Source organism: Labrus mixtus, chromosome 4, assembly GCF_963584025.1.
Source record: "Labrus mixtus chromosome 4, fLabMix1.1, whole genome shotgun sequence".
In the NCBI taxonomy this organism is placed as follows: domain Eukaryota; kingdom Metazoa; phylum Chordata; class Actinopteri; order Labriformes; family Labridae; genus Labrus; species Labrus mixtus.
In genome coordinates, this window is record NC_083615.1 from 3,942,287 (window position 1) to 3,958,948 (window position 16,662).

At 40.2% G+C, this 16,662-nt stretch overlaps 2 protein-coding genes across 2 annotated transcripts in view; one reads left to right on the forward strand and one right to left on the reverse strand.

The window, feature by feature from the left end:
- The window catches only part of LOC132972422 (RNA polymerase II elongation factor ELL), a 30,327-nt gene extending 19,544 nt beyond the window's left edge, over positions 1–10,783 (forward strand). Inside the window, exons 5-12 of the mRNA XM_061035231.1 lie at positions 16–257; positions 894–1,018; positions 2,787–2,901; positions 3,992–4,454; positions 4,904–4,967; positions 5,397–5,568; positions 5,672–5,716; positions 7,275–10,783. Of these exons, the coding sequence (XP_060891214.1) occupies positions 16–257; positions 894–1,018; positions 2,787–2,901; positions 3,992–4,454; positions 4,904–4,967; positions 5,397–5,568; positions 5,672–5,716; positions 7,275–7,385 (1,337 nt within the window). The 3' untranslated portion in view covers positions 7,386–10,783. The remainder of the gene's footprint in view (positions 1–15; positions 258–893; positions 1,019–2,786; positions 2,902–3,991; positions 4,455–4,903; positions 4,968–5,396; positions 5,569–5,671; positions 5,717–7,274) is intronic.
- Positions 10,663–16,090, reverse strand: pex11a (peroxisomal biogenesis factor 11 alpha). Its single transcript, XM_061035233.1, has 3 exons — positions 15,777–16,090; positions 15,549–15,664; positions 10,663–12,649 (listed from the first exon to the last, which is right to left on the reverse strand). The coding sequence occupies exons 1-3, from the start codon at positions 15,830–15,832 to the stop codon at positions 12,081–12,083; spliced, it is 741 nt and encodes a 246-aa protein (XP_060891216.1). The 5' UTR covers positions 15,833–16,090; the 3' UTR covers positions 10,663–12,080.
- Between the last annotated feature and the right edge of the window lie 572 nt (positions 16,091–16,662).

Below are 16,662 nucleotides of genomic sequence, written 5' to 3' on the forward strand. Positions count from 1 at the left end.
TTGTTTTGATCTTAGGTAAGTATGTGAAGGTCCAGAGGAAGCAGGGTCTGGTATCAGGCTCGGATAGCAACAACAAGCACTCCCCCAGCAACAAGAGGAGCCTAGTAAGCAGCCCTGTGGCACACCGGCCCCTGAGGGATCGCATCATTCATCTCCTGGCCTTAAAGCCCTACAAGAAACCCGAGCTGCTACTGTGGTTGGAGAGGGAGCGGGCAAGTCAAAAGGACAAGTCCGACCTGACCTCAGTGCTGGATGAGGTGAGACCTAGCATAGTGCTGTGTAAACACATTGTTGCTAATTATTAAAAATACTCGGATGCAAAAAAAAATGAAAAAAATTTAATTTTTAGCATCAGTTGATCTCAAGGACTGAAACTTTAAAATAATCATCTGTTTTTTCTTACTGTATGATACTAAAAGACTTCCACCATCTAACTCTTAGAGGGGATGTCAGTAAGTTTACTTCAGGCGTATTTCCTGCGTTCACAGTTTTTGAGTGTCCCGAGGCATTCATCAAGTGGTGAATGTGCCGCCGCTGTTAGCTGTAATTAGAGCTGTGTTTAAATTGTCTTTGGAGGAGAAGATTGTGTTTTGACAAGAGAGGGGTGGGGTTTTTATTTCTCCAGCTAGGATCTGACTACTGTCAGAGCTGAAAGTTGTTGGTTTGGCTAGATTTGGCTTAAACGGATGAAACTGTGAAAGGGCACGATTAAAGGGTTTACCAAAAATACAATACTGACGCACCGAAGAAAGGTCGTGTTTTATTTAAGCATAAGGTGGAGTTAAGCAGTCCAGGTTAACACAGTTTGGTGATTTGAAGACCTCAGCTGCCCTCTTTTCCTGTTACATTCTGTCCTCTTTTTGATCATTTCTTTAAAAATGTTTTTTTGGCAGGTTGCTAAACTGAACCCAAAAGATCACAGCTACACTCTGAAGGATGAGCTCTACAAACACGTCCAGAGAGACTGGCCTGGATATCTGGAGGAGGAGAAGCAACTCATCCACAGGCTCCTAATCAGGTGGGTTTTGAATTTAGCTAAACGGATACTGTAGAAGTTTAACTAATCAGTGGATTGAGTCATACATAATTCACAATATTGTGGATAACCAATTAAACAAGAAGCCGTTTAAAGGTGCCAAAGCTATCACCAGCAGCTAGTAAACTAACTGTGGCATAGAGTATTCAGCCAAGGTTTACTTGTTGTATGTTGTATTGTAACATATTCATTAGGCGGTCTACTGTGGAGGTCGTTTTACCCCAATATATTTCCACTTCATCTGACTCTTTGTGCTATTATTGGCTAGTTCTTTTTGCCTAGAAGTCTTACTTTAGGGCCTCCTGCAAAGAAGGTTTTCACTCGAAGTATTCAAGGTGGTGCAGTTTGTGTCTGCTTTGAGGGTTCATGTTGACTTTTAGCATCGTCTAAACCACAATCTTTTCCTAAACCTTCATAAACTAGTGTTGGTGTCTAAAAACAAACCTTGACCTATCACAATGAAAAAACCAAATGGCTTTGGTCTAGACACAAAAACTACATGGTTGGGTTCAGAAAAAGATGTTTGGGTATTGGTATTTTAATTATGTTGACTGTTGGTTTTAAATGGACACAAACAGCTTTTTTCGTGGTTGAAAGAGCAGAACTCCATTTTGAAAAATAATGATGATTACTGTGCAAATTTGAGTGTGGTGGTATCCATTGTTCATCCAACTTTTTAGCATGAAAGAAAAGAAGTGTGCTTCACAGTTCTTTTTAGACCTTAAAGTGGCTGTTTTTGGGCAGATAACACAGAAAAGACTCCAGGATGGATGCGTTTTGACAGCGCTGTTGTTAATACAGAAGAACCTTTAGAGTTATCGTAGCAGTCTGCTGTGATCATGTTGAAAAGGGGGAGCTTCTAAATGACTTCTCCCTTTGCTCTGATGAATCTCTAAATGGACACATCAAAGCGATGGAAAATATTCCCCTGCACTGCGTTGCCAAATGGCATTAGCTCTGAAAGTTCAGAGGAGCAAGGCTGTGCTTTTTCAGGGTAAGTTTCCTCCCCTCATACGTGTCCTCTGCCTGCCAGTAAACATGCAGGCCATGTGCTCCACGAGCATTTTGGAAAAGAAAAGTGCAAGTCCTGTTGGCTGAATGCACTGCCCCCCTCTGTTCACCACTCCTGCTAAGTGTAAGAAGCTCACAATTGGTAGTCGTGGCCTCGTTTGCCAAATCATACAAAACTGTGATCGCCTGTAAGTTCTGTAAACTCAAGATCTGTTTGTTGGATTGGGTGCTTCTTCAGGCTTTCTTACTTTTGTATTAGGCACACGGACCATATTATTAAAAGGGGATGCATGAATAAACTTGGGGGTGTGACTTCTTGTAATGTCTGTTTGAGGAAGGAGCTGTAGGAAGCAGATTAACAGGGAAGAGGGTTTGGTCCAACAGAGGTTCAATCTGCTGCTATTGTTTTACTCACCGGGCCGTGTTTGGTCTTTGTGGTTGCCTCCTGTCGATTGTATCACCAGAAACACAAAAACCAAACACGCCGCATGCATTTCTTTCCCCAGAAGAAGCTTTGATGGGGTTGAAAAAGACTGACAGATTTGTAATGTCAATGATTATGCTGCCACTGCTGTCTTTTCCCTCTGCGTGTCATGATAAATGATAATTGCTCACAGATCTGCCAAGGCGAGCTTTATGACCTACATACTGCCGCTTCCTGTTTAGCTTTACAGGCCATTTACCTCGATATTACTGTCCAACTGAAGGTGCTGTGTTTTTTTTTTTCCTTCTTCTTTAGGAAACTTCAGCCACTCCACAGTAGCCAGTTGAGAAGTCCCCAGTCCAATCATTCCATCCACAAAACTCCCGGGGACTCTCCTTCACAACTCAGCCCTGCCAAGAGTCTTTCTGTGGTAATTATTTAATTCCAATGAATCCAGTTTTTCCCTTCTTTTATTTTTTTTACACTGAACTAGATAGGAAATGTTCTCTTTTTGCAGCTACTCAATACAAATACTATAATACAATACAATACTTGTATTTTTCCTGCTAAATCTTTTTATACTTTCAGCTCCTGTGAGGAGTTTCTAGCTTTATAATTAAGAAAGACATTTTGAGGACCTGTGTAGTTTTGAATGAAATGTGCAGATATATGCAAAGGGTGTTGGTCTTATCAAAAAACTCCTCCAAAGAAAATGTAGACACTCTTGTAATAGACATGTTTCTTTAAATGTATTTTTTCAAAATTTTCAGATACATACATTTCTGTTTAAAGGCTTTATCTGTGATTTTTCACACTTAAATGTAGAAATCAAGTATCTCCTCTGAAAATAACTCTGTGAGTCATGACTGTCTACAATGGGTGTAACACCCGAGTCCCACTGTCTGTGATGTTTTCAGAGTTTTCAGAGTCCTATCTTCACTTTGTTTACATCGCCGGGACGGCAGGCCGAATCATCCCGTCGCAAATAAAAGTTGTTTAATTGAGGGGCTAGAGAAAAGAAGAATAACATACTGTACTCACTGCTTAACTGTGTTTCTAGATCACGCTCATTTCAGGTAAATTTACATGCAGTGTGAAGATACGAGCTAGCATTAGCATGCTAACACAACAATGCACCGCGAGTTGTTTTGGTTTCATGCTGGTGCTCAAGGGCGACATCTGCTGGATCAAAAAATCGCATATAAAGCCTTTAACTACTATCTTATAAATAATGCATCATCACCCTTAAACCTTAGCCCCAGCCTTTTGTTGTTCTTAAACGCTGCTGGTGATTGGTCCACCAGAGGGAGTAGGTGGGAGCTGTACTGTACTGTCGTCAGTCTCCGCTGAGTTGTGTGTTCACACTTTGATTAGCTATGCAGGAAAAGGTTTCTGACTTTAGATGATGAAACTTCAAAGAACAAGTGCAATCCAAAAGAGGAAGAAATACATTTTCTCTCTAAAATCCCCGACTTAAGCCTCAATGACTTTATTCCTTCTTTTTTTTTTATCCCCTCTAGAAACGGCCGTTGCTCTCAGACCCATCCAACTTCCAGACCCCCAAAAAACAAAGAATATTAGACCAGAGTTTGCCTCTGCAGTCGCCTTCTCATGGAGACTACGGCACCAACGGGGTCTGTGGCTCTTCCGGTCATGGACACTCTAGTGCGCACATCAAACTGGATTTTGACAAAACCCACAATCACCTACAGGGGAGCCCGAATCGTCTTTACTCGCCGCACAAAATCAGCACACCTTTAACTGTTCCTAAACTGGAGAGGCCAGAGCCGCCTCCCGCTGCGCCCAGCCCCACCAAGCACCCACACGCAAACAACACCATCTGCACCGACCAACAGATCAACAATGGACTCCATAAAAAGAAGAAGTCCAAAAAGCACAAAGACAAGGAACGAGAGCGCTTAAAACCAGTCTGGATTGAGACCAGTCCGGACCTGAAGAACCAGAACCATGAAGATTTTAAAGGTAAATGTCTTCTCTCACATGTTTTGCATGTATCCTATTGTGCTTCAGTGATCTATGTTATATAAAAATCCACCTGGCCGTGACATTGTCAGTTTTCATTTCGCTGAAAGAGAAAATAATTCATAGCTGCTGCACCTGGAAGTCCACAAAGAGAAACTCACATATGTGTTGTGTTGTGAGACTTGTTACACTTTCTTCGCCCTCCTGTCCTCACCCGCTCGCTCCGGTCTGTTGATGATTGACTGAGAAACAGCTGGCTGACCTATGGTCGAACGAATCAGCGGGCGGCATCGCCTCCTGCTCCACGCTGCGGACGTCACCGCTTGCCTCGGATCAGATCTCTTATCTGAGATGGATGATAAATGTATCCATTAGCCTTGATATGATGGGCACACGATCACATTTGCATTACTTTAACCGTTTTGTTTGTTTATCTTTCCTAACTACAGACCAAGAGGGAAAGAAATCAACCATCAATGGAACCTCAGCAGAGGAACTGCCCGACTATCTAATGTGAGAGAAACACAAACGTTACATTTCCAAGATCAAACGTGATTGATAGATTCTGTTCCATGTCATCTGTCACTGAGGAGTTGAGAGTTTCAGAGTCTTGACTCACTGTTGTTAAGAGGAGAAACTGTTTTGTTGAGCTTCCTGACGTTCACATAAATAAAGGTGGAATAAAACAAATGTCTAAATAAGCTGTCGCTGAGACTGACATCACAAACATATCATCTTCTGGCTCACATTCATACATCTGGTCAACACATCATGATGTTCAGTCAGTGACGTGTCAAGACCAATTTCTACCAGCACTCTCCAGTGCCACCTGCTGGAATTATAGAGGAACGACTTTGCTCAAAAGGGATTACGTCTGCTTTTTTGAAATAACAGCTTTGTGGTATTTAAATGTGTCGATCTGTCCTCTTTTTTTTCATTCAGAAAATACAGCAGCATAACAGGGCTGGAGCAGCGTCAGCAGTATAAGGACGACTTCTGTGCCGAGTACGACGAATACAGAGCTCTTCATGACCGGATCGGGGCTATCACAGAGATGTTTGTTCAGTTGGGCTCAAAGATCAACACTCTCTCCCCGGGGACACAAGAGTACAAGGTACTGTGAGGACGACGAGCTCTACTTATAATAAAACACTAAACAGCACATGCATGAATGTCTCCCTAATTGTTTGTGTCTTCTATTTTTTTTTTTTTTTCAGCTTATGGAGTACCAAATACTACAGAAGTACCGAAAGTATAAGAAAGTAAGATTTGTTTAAATTGTTAATGTATGTTATGTAAGACTCAAAGCACCACGAGCTGAGCCGTGCAAACATTTCAACTCTTAAAATCTAAAGAATTCAAGAGGAAGATGTGCTGATTCCAGGGGTGTCAGTTAGCCAAGCGGTTATGTCCTGCACCCGTGTACAGAGCAGCAGCCGTGTGTTTGAATCTGACCTCTGCCCTTTTGCTTCATGTCTTCCCCCACTCTCTCCTCCCGCCATTTCCTGTCTCTCTTCATCTGTCCTATCCAACAAAGGCAAAAATGGCCCCAAAAAAAAGATTTACCGATTCCCTGCAATCATTTAGTTTCATGTGTGATCAAGGCCCTGATGTGTCTGAAATCAACAGCCAGCCTAATTAAAACCTTACCATAATGTTGACCTTATCAGTGTGATGTGCACCATGGATCTCCAATCATTTTAAATAGTTGTGCCTCTGATATTTGAAAAGTGTCCGTCAGTCTTAAGCATATAATAGTTCAGAGGAACAACCTGTTAAAAGCAGCTGACAGTTTAATATCACCTGTTTAAACTTATCTTTCATGCCATGTGCCCGCAGACAACCTCATAATTTAGTCATGAAGTTAAACATATAGTGAGTCGATGAAAGAATACAGTTCATGTCAACTTGTTCCATCCTGATATCAAATGCCTACTGACATATCTAGATTTAAGATTAAGATTTACTTTTATTGATCCCTGCAAGGGGAAATTCTGTTTTTACACTCTGTAATCATGCAACACAGGCTGAAATATACACACACATGCACAAACAGGATCCTATGGACATGCACTAATGGAGAGATGTCAGGGTGACGGAGCGGCCCACTGCGGGTGCTCCTGAGCTGCGATGGTGGGGTGGGGGTTTGGTGCCTTGCTCAAGGGCACCTCGGCAGTGCTCAGAAAGTGATCTGGCACCTCTTCAGCTACCAGACCAACTTCCATATTTGGTCCGCACCGGGACTTGAACCGGCGACCCTCCGGTTCCCAACCCAAGTCCCTGCAGACTGAGCTACTGCCGACAAATGTGATCACTCGTCACAATTTGTAATCAAATGGAGCTTAAAAAATTTGCCTTTAAAAAAACAAACAAATAATGGTTCCTCTAAAGCTAACAAGTGTAATTTATCAGGATGAAATGAACAATTTATCATCATGTTTGTACAGTTTTAAGTTTTTGTTGACTTTAAGCACTTAAGTAAAGCTCAGAAAAAAACAAGGATTTGTTTTAGGGCGGTTGTGGCTCAGTGGTAGAGTTGGTCGTCTCACAACGGGAACTTCTGATGTGTATTAATCAGATTAGTAACTCTGATGGTCACTTTACAGAGCAGCCTCTGCCACCTGTGTCTGAATGTGTAGGTGTGACCTGCGGTGTAAAAAGTGCTTTGTGTAGTCAGAAGACTAGAGAAGCACAATACAAGCTAAAGTCTGTTTACTATTTACAAAAAACACAAAGAAAGTCATTTCATGGGTCCCATCTTACCAAATGTTGACGTCTGTAACTTACAGCTGACGTGCGCTCATTGTCTTTCTTTTTCAGAAGTTTCCGGGGTATCGGGAAGAGAAGAAGCGGTGCCAGTACCTCCATCAGAAACTGTCACATATCAAAGGCCTGATCACAGACTACGACCGGGCACAGGAGCTCTCCTAGTACCCGGCCCTGATCCCTCAGCAGGGTGTGATTATGACTGGACCAAATGGACTCCTTGTGGACCCCGAAAGACTGCTCAGCGGGGGTCCTGGGGGGGTTGCGTGAGACACTATTCACTTTACTCCTCCGAGTGTGTGGAATCATGGAGCGAGGTTTTTAGGGGCTGAGACCACCGACTCGTGATCAAATGTTGCCCTTTAATACTTTTGGTTTTTGGACGGTGATTATCGCTGGAATGGCTGGACTTTTCTTCTGCTGTAAAACGGTCACAATCGAAAGCCAAATCGTTTCTTCGGAAATGCAAAAACAGATGTGATCTCTCCTGCCTAATTGTGTGTGTTTTTTTTTTTTATCTACCTTCATGTTGTCCGATCTTAAAAAAAAAAAAAGCATTGATTTATATGAAGTATTAAATTGATGGTACAATCAGTCTTAGGGGACAGAAAAATGCTACTTCAGTCTTTATATCGAACATACAGAGGAATCTGTATATCACTGCTGGCTGACGAGTCAAATGTTGACGTGCCACATTCAATCACATCATTTATTTGATTGTTACGGGAAAGAAAGATAACGTGGGTACAATAAGATGAATGTGCCATGAGCTCTCTTCAGACCAAATAACATCAAAAATGTATCTTATCATCCATTCAAGCGTTTAATGTTGCAGGTTTAAGACCCCCACAAAGTTTTTACCTCAATGGGAGATTTTAAATTCAACATGCAGAGTTGTTGCAAAGTCTATTTTTTACACATCATTTGTGGCTTTTCTCAGGCCCGGATCATAAAGAATTTTACCATGTAGCTTTTTTCTGCCAACGTCCTGTGTCAACTCTAGGAAATGTCTGAATGCCACATTACCACTCCTCCTCCCAGTACCAAAATGCTGTTGTCAAGACGGTGCTTATTGCACGTTTAGTTTTCAGTGTCACCCACATGTAGCCTGCCGTGAACTGCCTTTCATCACAACTAACATCCCCCTCTCCAGCCTTGTGGTTACATGTCTGTTTACTGTAAACAGTTCTGCTTTATCACGCTTTAGGTGAACCACCACGAGTTCACACTTCTCACTCTAGATGCTCTTCTGAAAGCTTACAGGGTAATTGGTAATCAAGCAGTTTGATCGACTGTATTCTGCTTGAAGACTTTAATCATGTTTCATTCTGGATTGACTTTAGTAACAATAATTCACTTAATTAATCAAGTATTATATTGTGTTATCATTCTGCTGGATGAGGAAGAAATGCCTTTAAAAAAAAAAAAGAAGAGGTTAGCCACATGTGTCAATCAGAGAGAGTTGCATTGTGGGTCAGTCGCCTCCTTCAGTTTGGTTCAGTTGTGTGTAACTCACAGGCTGACCTCTAGAGTGTGCTAGTAGGTCTTTTAGACTCATCCTCTAAAAAAAGGCAGACTCCTCTCAACAACCTCGACCTGTAATTTGATTTCACATTGAATAGCGGTGGCCTTCAGTCGTTTTAGTGTTCAGATTTCAGTGTTCTCTAGAAAGTTGCATCAATGTAGCTGTGCTCACAACTGTTGTCTTAACGATGGCCTTAACTGGGAGAATGAAGTTCTTAATATTTGCCTTAACGTATATCAGACATTTCCAACATGATGTTCTTGGTTTTTAAACTGCACAATTCAAATCAGATGTTGCGTTTCTTCTTCTGGTAAAGTTTTTTTTTTTTTTAGTTTGAAGGAAATCTTAGTTACTGGACAGTTGTCTAATTTGTGTTTTTGTGTTGTTGTTGTTTTTTTTCCTCCTGAACGTCTTAGTACTTTTTTTTTTGTGTTAGCTTCTTTGTTGTTGTCTCTTAATCTGTCAGATTAATATAAACTCTAAAAATATTTCATCCAATGTGCTGATCCGTCAGGCACCGATATCACTAGAAAGAATGGTTACAGGAATCTGCTTTTCTTATTTCTGTGTATGAACACTAGGTGAGCATAAATACACAGCAGCTCATATGCAACAAAGTCATGTTCTTTTTTTTTGTATTGTAGGATGAGACAAAGAATAGTCGTCTGTCTTGGCACATATGCAGGTTTCCAAGAAAGTTATATATTTATTAGCACTACATTTAGGAGGATTGTGATTTATTATTATTTTGAGGATTTCATCTCAGAGTTGAAAACCGTGGATTCAGAATGTTCTGGTCCACTTAAACAAATGTTTCTATTATTCTGTCTGTTTTCATCTCTTCTCAGGACCAGGACTTTGACAGTATTTTTGGATTCTTTAGTGAAAATGCCTTTTTATGAGCTTAGTCAATGTGCTTCATAGCTCCGACCAACAGGAGAAAACATCTCAGTCAGAACCAATGAAAACAGTGTTTCCTGTTCTGGTACTGGATCTGGAATGGAGGCATGGGTTCAACTGTATGGAAAGACAATAGTACAGGGCCCGTTCAACATTTACAATCGTTTTATTTTTGTTTCACAGAAGAAGAAAAAATAAAAGGTACTGAGACATTTATGAATACAACATGAGTAGTTCTACAAAATATATCATAGGAGCCGTTCCCTGGACAAACAAAACATAAGACTTGGTATGAATGAAGAAAAGTGTACCATTCATTTGTCACATCAGACCATTGGAGAAAGAGGGTCCCCCAAGTGCTTAATGTGATGTTTTTAAGGAGCTAACCACTGAAGGTGCCTTTTTCATTCCAAGAGCAGAGCCCACTCTGCATGTAATCAACATTGGTAACAGGGACGAGAGAAGAACTTGGGCCAGCAGTATTAAATCTGTAGTTTCACACTGTTGCCACTTTTTTTTTTTTTAAAAGTGCTTTGATTGGATTTTTATCTCAAACAGAGTTGATATCGATGCCTGGGAAAATGTATGATATGTTTTGGCAATGGCATGATATTTAAATACATTTTCCCAGAAATACTTTGTTTGTATGGACTGTTATGAAACTACACCTATCGTAAGCCATTTTGCATTCACGTTTATATGATGAAAATATGACCTGGAATTTTGTTTTAAGTTTCAGTTTCCAGCCCAGGAAACTTCTGAACAGAACTTCCGACTGTGTGTTTTAATTGGTCTGTTGGTACTGGGAACACGATGCCTAAATAGAAATGTGAAATCTAACATTTGACCCATTATGAATCACTGCAGTTTATGTATTCAGGAGAACGTATTTCTTTATTTATTGCTTTGTATGTCTTTGTCCTTTTTTTTTTTTTTGGGTATTCATCCTTACATAGTCAAGAGAACTTTTTTTTCACAGCAAAACTCAAACGTTCGGTGAAAGGGAAATGAAACATATTTTTGCCATTTTTATTGGTGGATGCTTATCACAACAACATCCCCTTGAGAAAAGCTTTCAGAGAATTAAAGTGTATTGTCGTCTCAGTATAATTGGTCAAATAAAGCTCTTTTCAATTCATGAATGTGTCATGTTTCCCTGGGAGAGCAATGTTACTCTGTTTATGAATGAACCACGGCTGTGTTACATTTTTACACTACAACTCAGAGTCAGTCAATGATTAGAAGCAGTGTTTACAAACTTGAGGTTTACCTTTCAAACAGTGTCAAATCACCTTACAGTGTTTTATTACATTTCAAACATTTAGTCATTTTATCTCTCACTTTAACTACATGTGCTTATTAATTACCTGTTCACCTGCAGCTTTCAGGACTTTATTTATTAGAGGACTAGAGGAAGTCTAATGTTTCTGATTTATCCTAATAAATATTTAATGTCTGTGTCACAAAGATTAAAAAAAACCACACACAAAAAAACAATTCCCAACCCATATATTAACTGTCGACATAATTACAAATCTCTTGTGTATTTTCAAAGAAGTAAAACATTTAGCTTCATTTGTTTGTTTTTTCAGGCTCAATTTTGTTCTTTTAAGTTAACATTAAATACAATCTGTTGACCATAAAGAGTCAGGTCGTCCTATGAATGGCAGAATAAAAAACTGAATCGCAGGTGAGATAGTAAACTCCTGAAATTTCACCTCTGATTTTCCCCTCTGGAAGCAACCTTTTAGGCTGAGAGGCAGCTTATTCTTCACTAGATTCTAGGAGGTAAATCCTTTAGCAGCATCTGATAAAACAGAGAGTAGAGAAAGACAGAGGACTCAGATTAAAGTCGAATGTTTCAGAAAAGACGGGTACAAAAGCATCAGTAAGGGATCCTTTTTTTTTTTTTAAACTACAGTAGTGTGGGATGTGTTGGAGAAGACTGGAATGCACAAAGATGAAGTCTAAAAGGCTCATTAAATAAAAATATTTAAAAAACCATTATATAAAGGTTGATCTGCTCCCTTTTAAAATCAGTGCTTTGGGGCAGCACACCTCTCTGAAGCGTGCCAGGGCGAACTGGACTTTAGGGATGAGCTTAGAAAAAGTACCGATTGCCAGTGTGATCGCGCCCTTAGACTTAAACTTGTCACTGTTAAATGTCAAGTAGTTTCTTTTTTAAGTGTATGAGTTTATTAGCATATTAAAAATCTGTACCATGAAAACTTTGGTACTTTTGGTAACTTTCTGTTATGCCTCCTACAATCTGTAGAAAGCATGATTTTCTGCTATCATATGTCGGTCATATGTGGGACTCTCGGTGGACCACGGTGACCTAGGTTCAACTTTACAGGTCAAGCTACAAATCCTTTATAAAAGCTGTAGCTCTAAGCCCTTTTTTTATCTGCAGTTGGTCCTCTTCATCCTGGTTATCATGGTTTGAGTCTAAACTTGGGCTGTGCGAGGGTTACAATGCCAATCAGGGAGGATATCAGTCCACAGAACCCAACCACTCCTGCATTGGACCGGTATATCCCCAGCCTGTCTAAGGGAATGAAGAGATCACATATGTTCTTCAACGTGTCCAAGGCAACCGCCGGCTGGGATTTGATGATCTCCAGCAGCAGGAAGAGGAACGCATCCAGCTGAGGGATGACCACACCAGCTACCTCGGGATTCTCGTTGAGATGCGCGTCCATTTTCTCTCTGAAGTGTCTGTCCCTCGCTCTCTGCGACATCAACTGGAGGATCACGTAAACATCTCGGCTCAGACTCATCACTAGCGAGGCGAAGTAGCAGCGAGAGGCGTTTAGGCTCCAGCGTTCCTTGTTGATATCGCGGATCAGGCCGACATTTCTGGCCCACAGTGCATTGTCACAGACAAAGTAGAGGGCGCGGGTCATGTTGGCCGCGGTGAGGCACAGGCGCAGCACTCGATCAGAGAGCTGCATGGTTCGCTTAGCAGCCTCAATGGAATTTATTGTGTTTCCCAGCCTGAACACTGACAAAGAGGGAAGAAAAAAAAAAGAAGGATTAGAGCTGAAATTCATTTGATTTGAAGTGTCAGGTCAACTTTTCATAGTAGCAGTCACTATGGACAGTTAAGCTACATTAAATCTTAAGTTTTTTTTATCTTTTAAATCTAAAAGAAGACGTCATAGTCTCTTGTACTCTGTGTTTACATACTGAGAAGGCACCTATTCAAGCGGAGGCTCTTTCTTGCATTTTTGGGTTAAAATTGCATCATTTACAAGCCACTAATAAAAGTTAATTCCTCTCTTACAAGCTGTTCTTTAAAGGAGGGAAGCAACATGGCACATGCTGCACTTCTGATGCGGAGCAAAATAATGAAATGGTAAAAAAAGCTGTGGCCCCAGTACAGCTCCACTGCAACAGCACTGGAGGGACAATGTCTAAATCCCCGACCCCCAGTCCACGGCTGTGCACTTCAGTTATGTTCATGTGGATTCCCCAGTGTCAAACTTCAAAAAGTTCAAAGATTGACCCACTACCTGGTTCTAAAGTACAAATATGTTTGAGCTGTCATCGGGGTCATCGGCCACAGGTAGATCACAAGTGTGTCAGCTCCAAGTGCAGTCACCGTCATAATGTCCATCTCAGCTCACAGTGGGGGGGAGGAACACAAAAAGAAGCAACACTAGATGTGCTCTTAGGGGGGCAAACGGATGAGAAGGACTTACATTTTTTCAGATAGAGCATCTAATCGACTCTACCTTCTGTTTTGATAAAACTTGTTGTATGTGTGGTGTGCATGTACTTTTCCCCTAAGACAGCATGTAGATGGTTGCCGTTTTAAACATTTCAATTTAGATTAGTCTAAATACTGCTCAGATTTATTTTGACGGAAGCATAATGTTTGCCTGCAGTGTTTGATAGCAGAGGACGGCTTCCTCCCCTGAAGCCGAGACAATTTAGATTAAAAACCAAAGTATACCTTCAGGGGGGAAAGAGAAGATTGTTCTTCCACAGAGAAATATGCCATCTATTTCAGAAATGTGGCAACTGTTTTACTTTAATCTACTCGTAAAATAAGTCAAACCTAACGCGAGACTAAATGTGGAGACTTTTTTTTAACACCTTTTATTGAACATTCCCTGAGGTTAACTCCTTTATGGCTGCAATAGATTGGAAGGTATTTTTCTTTGAGTTAGCTACAAAATACATGTACGTCCTTAGTGTTATTTAAAATGCAATGTTATCATGATATGATAAAATATCAAAATCATTCCCTCAGCAAATGTTACACTTGTAAAAATGAGCATGAAAGCCAGAATTTTACAAGACGTGTTTGTTATTACACATTTTTTAAAACATCAGGTAAAGGTTTATAGGTTGTACTATGTGGCAAATAATCAATGCCACATGGCAGAAATGACCCAAATCAAGCTCCATTTTAATATATTCTTATCTGTTCTAAATAGTGAACTGTAGATTCTATCACAAAGGTTTCCATAGAAAAAAGGAAATTATTGAATTATTGATCGTTTTCTGGGTTTTGCTAAAAGGCGGGGAAAGAAACAACCAAAGGTGTTATTTGCAGTTGACTCATCTCTAGTCTTCTTGGCCTCAAAGAGTTGGCAGTCAAGAGCTCATTCTGACACGGTCGACGGGACATCATTGTGTATTATAGAGGAAAATGACCGGGGTTCTTTAAGGGCACAGAACGGGATAACTTTTATGCAAGTCACTTCAGTTGATTTCAGATTATTATGCAGCACACGAGAGAGCTATTACTTCAAAAAAGGAAAAGGGATGGAATAATGAAGAGGGAGGTATGCTTTATTTCAATCCATTAGTGCATGTGTGCCATTAAACTGTGGGAGGATAACTAAATGGACTTCATTGAATTGCAGTACTGTGGCCCAGAAAGAAAATTAACTAGGAAAGTTACAAGAGCAAGCTATGATTGAACGCTGTTAACACAGAGAGGGCTGGAACTGCCATGATTGTAAAAGTCTTTGGACTGTTAATAAAAATAAATACTATTTGAAAATGAGACCTTGGATTTGAGGGAAGTTTTGGGGACTTTTTGTGCGCAGTTAGGACAAAAACCATTATTAAAAATAATAATCAAAGAATGTATATTGAAATGAACTATCTGTTGAAACCCAAAGGTTCTTTTGAGAGCAATAAAGAAAGAAAACCTGGACTTGCAGTGAGAAGACAGGCTAATGTGTTACAAACAAAGGAGTGCTGCGATGTCACCATCGGGTGCAAAGGCTAAAGGTGTAACACTATCTTGCAAAATACGCAGCCAAACGGTGGGGAGAGTTCTCGTTTCTCGTCTTAAAGATAGAACTGAACAAACTGTGCATTAGAAGACATGTGCTCAGCCTCCACAGCAACGATCAAATCAAATGTTAGAATACGTTTTTTCTGTTGTTCAATGTGTTGGAGACGTCCTGAAACCAGCTCTCAAGCCCCCTGCCTGCTGCAGCCCCTGACTGTGTCCGCCCTCAATGTTAACATTAAGATTAAGATTAACTTTATTGGCCCAGTGGGAAATTTGTCTTGGACTTCACAGAGCTCTGATGCAGCAGCAAAATAACAACATATAATAGATAATAATCATTAATTCCAAGTGAATTACTAAAACCATAAATATGTAATAGTTTAGAAAAGTGATAAACAGTGCAGGTACGTACACACACACACACACACACACACACACACACACACACACACACACACACACACACACACACACACACACACACACACACACACACACACACACACACACACACACACACACACACACACACACACACACACACACACACACACACACACACACACACACACACACACACACACACACACACACACACACACACACACACACACACACACAATATTAAACTGTGTGTTAAACTCACATTTTCGTCCTGCGCTCATTGCTGCTTCCAAACTTTTCAGTTTTGCCAAAAGCTCCTTTCTTTCGATTTTGTTTCGAAGTAGATATATCGACAGTACACATGCATACTGGGTTGCTCTGGAATAAAGAAACAAAGCAGAAAGAGGAAAGGGGAGAAAGTTAAAGTTATGCACTTTAAATTCAGCGTCAATATCTTAAAACTAGATTACAGATACTTTTTAAAACTCACCTGAATATACGGTCTCGTCCCTGGCTTTGGCTTGTGAATTGTACAACTGCGTCCATGGTTGAATCGAACAAGAACAGGTTGTTCTAGTCGACTCAGGCAGAGTTCACCCGTGTTTAACACCCGACCCGCAGACAGCCTATGTGGACGTAAAAAGCCAGTTTCTTGTCCTCATCGTCAGAAAAGTAGCTTCACCTCAAGTTGCCAATTCAAAGTCAAGCAGATAATCGGAAGTCTTTCACTTCTTCAGCCGTCGGAGCAAGCTAATTCTCTAGTGGGGTTAATTCTTGCATGGCAGCTGAGAAAACTCTACTTGTTTCACTACGGACAGCATTTCCAACGGACCGCAAGCCGACCGAGTTTCAGTGACGGACCACCGCGTTACTGTTGGTTACCGGGGCAACTAAAGTCCCACAACCACACCGTGCAGATAAAGGGGGGAAAATGACGACACACTTTACACAATGACAAACAACTGTTACTGTAAACTCACTTTATAAACACTACAAAAGTTAGTAGCCTAATTGTTTTAAGACATTTAGGCCTTCATGTTTGTTTTTTGTTTTTTACTGACACAAAGCCGAGATGTATGGAGGACGAGATCTGACAGAAGTATAAATAAATAAATAAATGTATAAATAAATACTGGAATAAATAAATAAAAGAATGAATAAATAAATGAATGCGTGAATAAATAAATAAAAACTGGTAAATAAATGGGACATAAATAATTAAATGTCTTCAATTTATTTCTACATGTATTTATTTCCACATTTATTCATTTCTACATTTATTTATTTCTACATTTATTTATTTCCATATTTATTTATTTATACATGTATTTATTTATACATGTATTTATTTCCACATTTATTCATTTCTACATTTA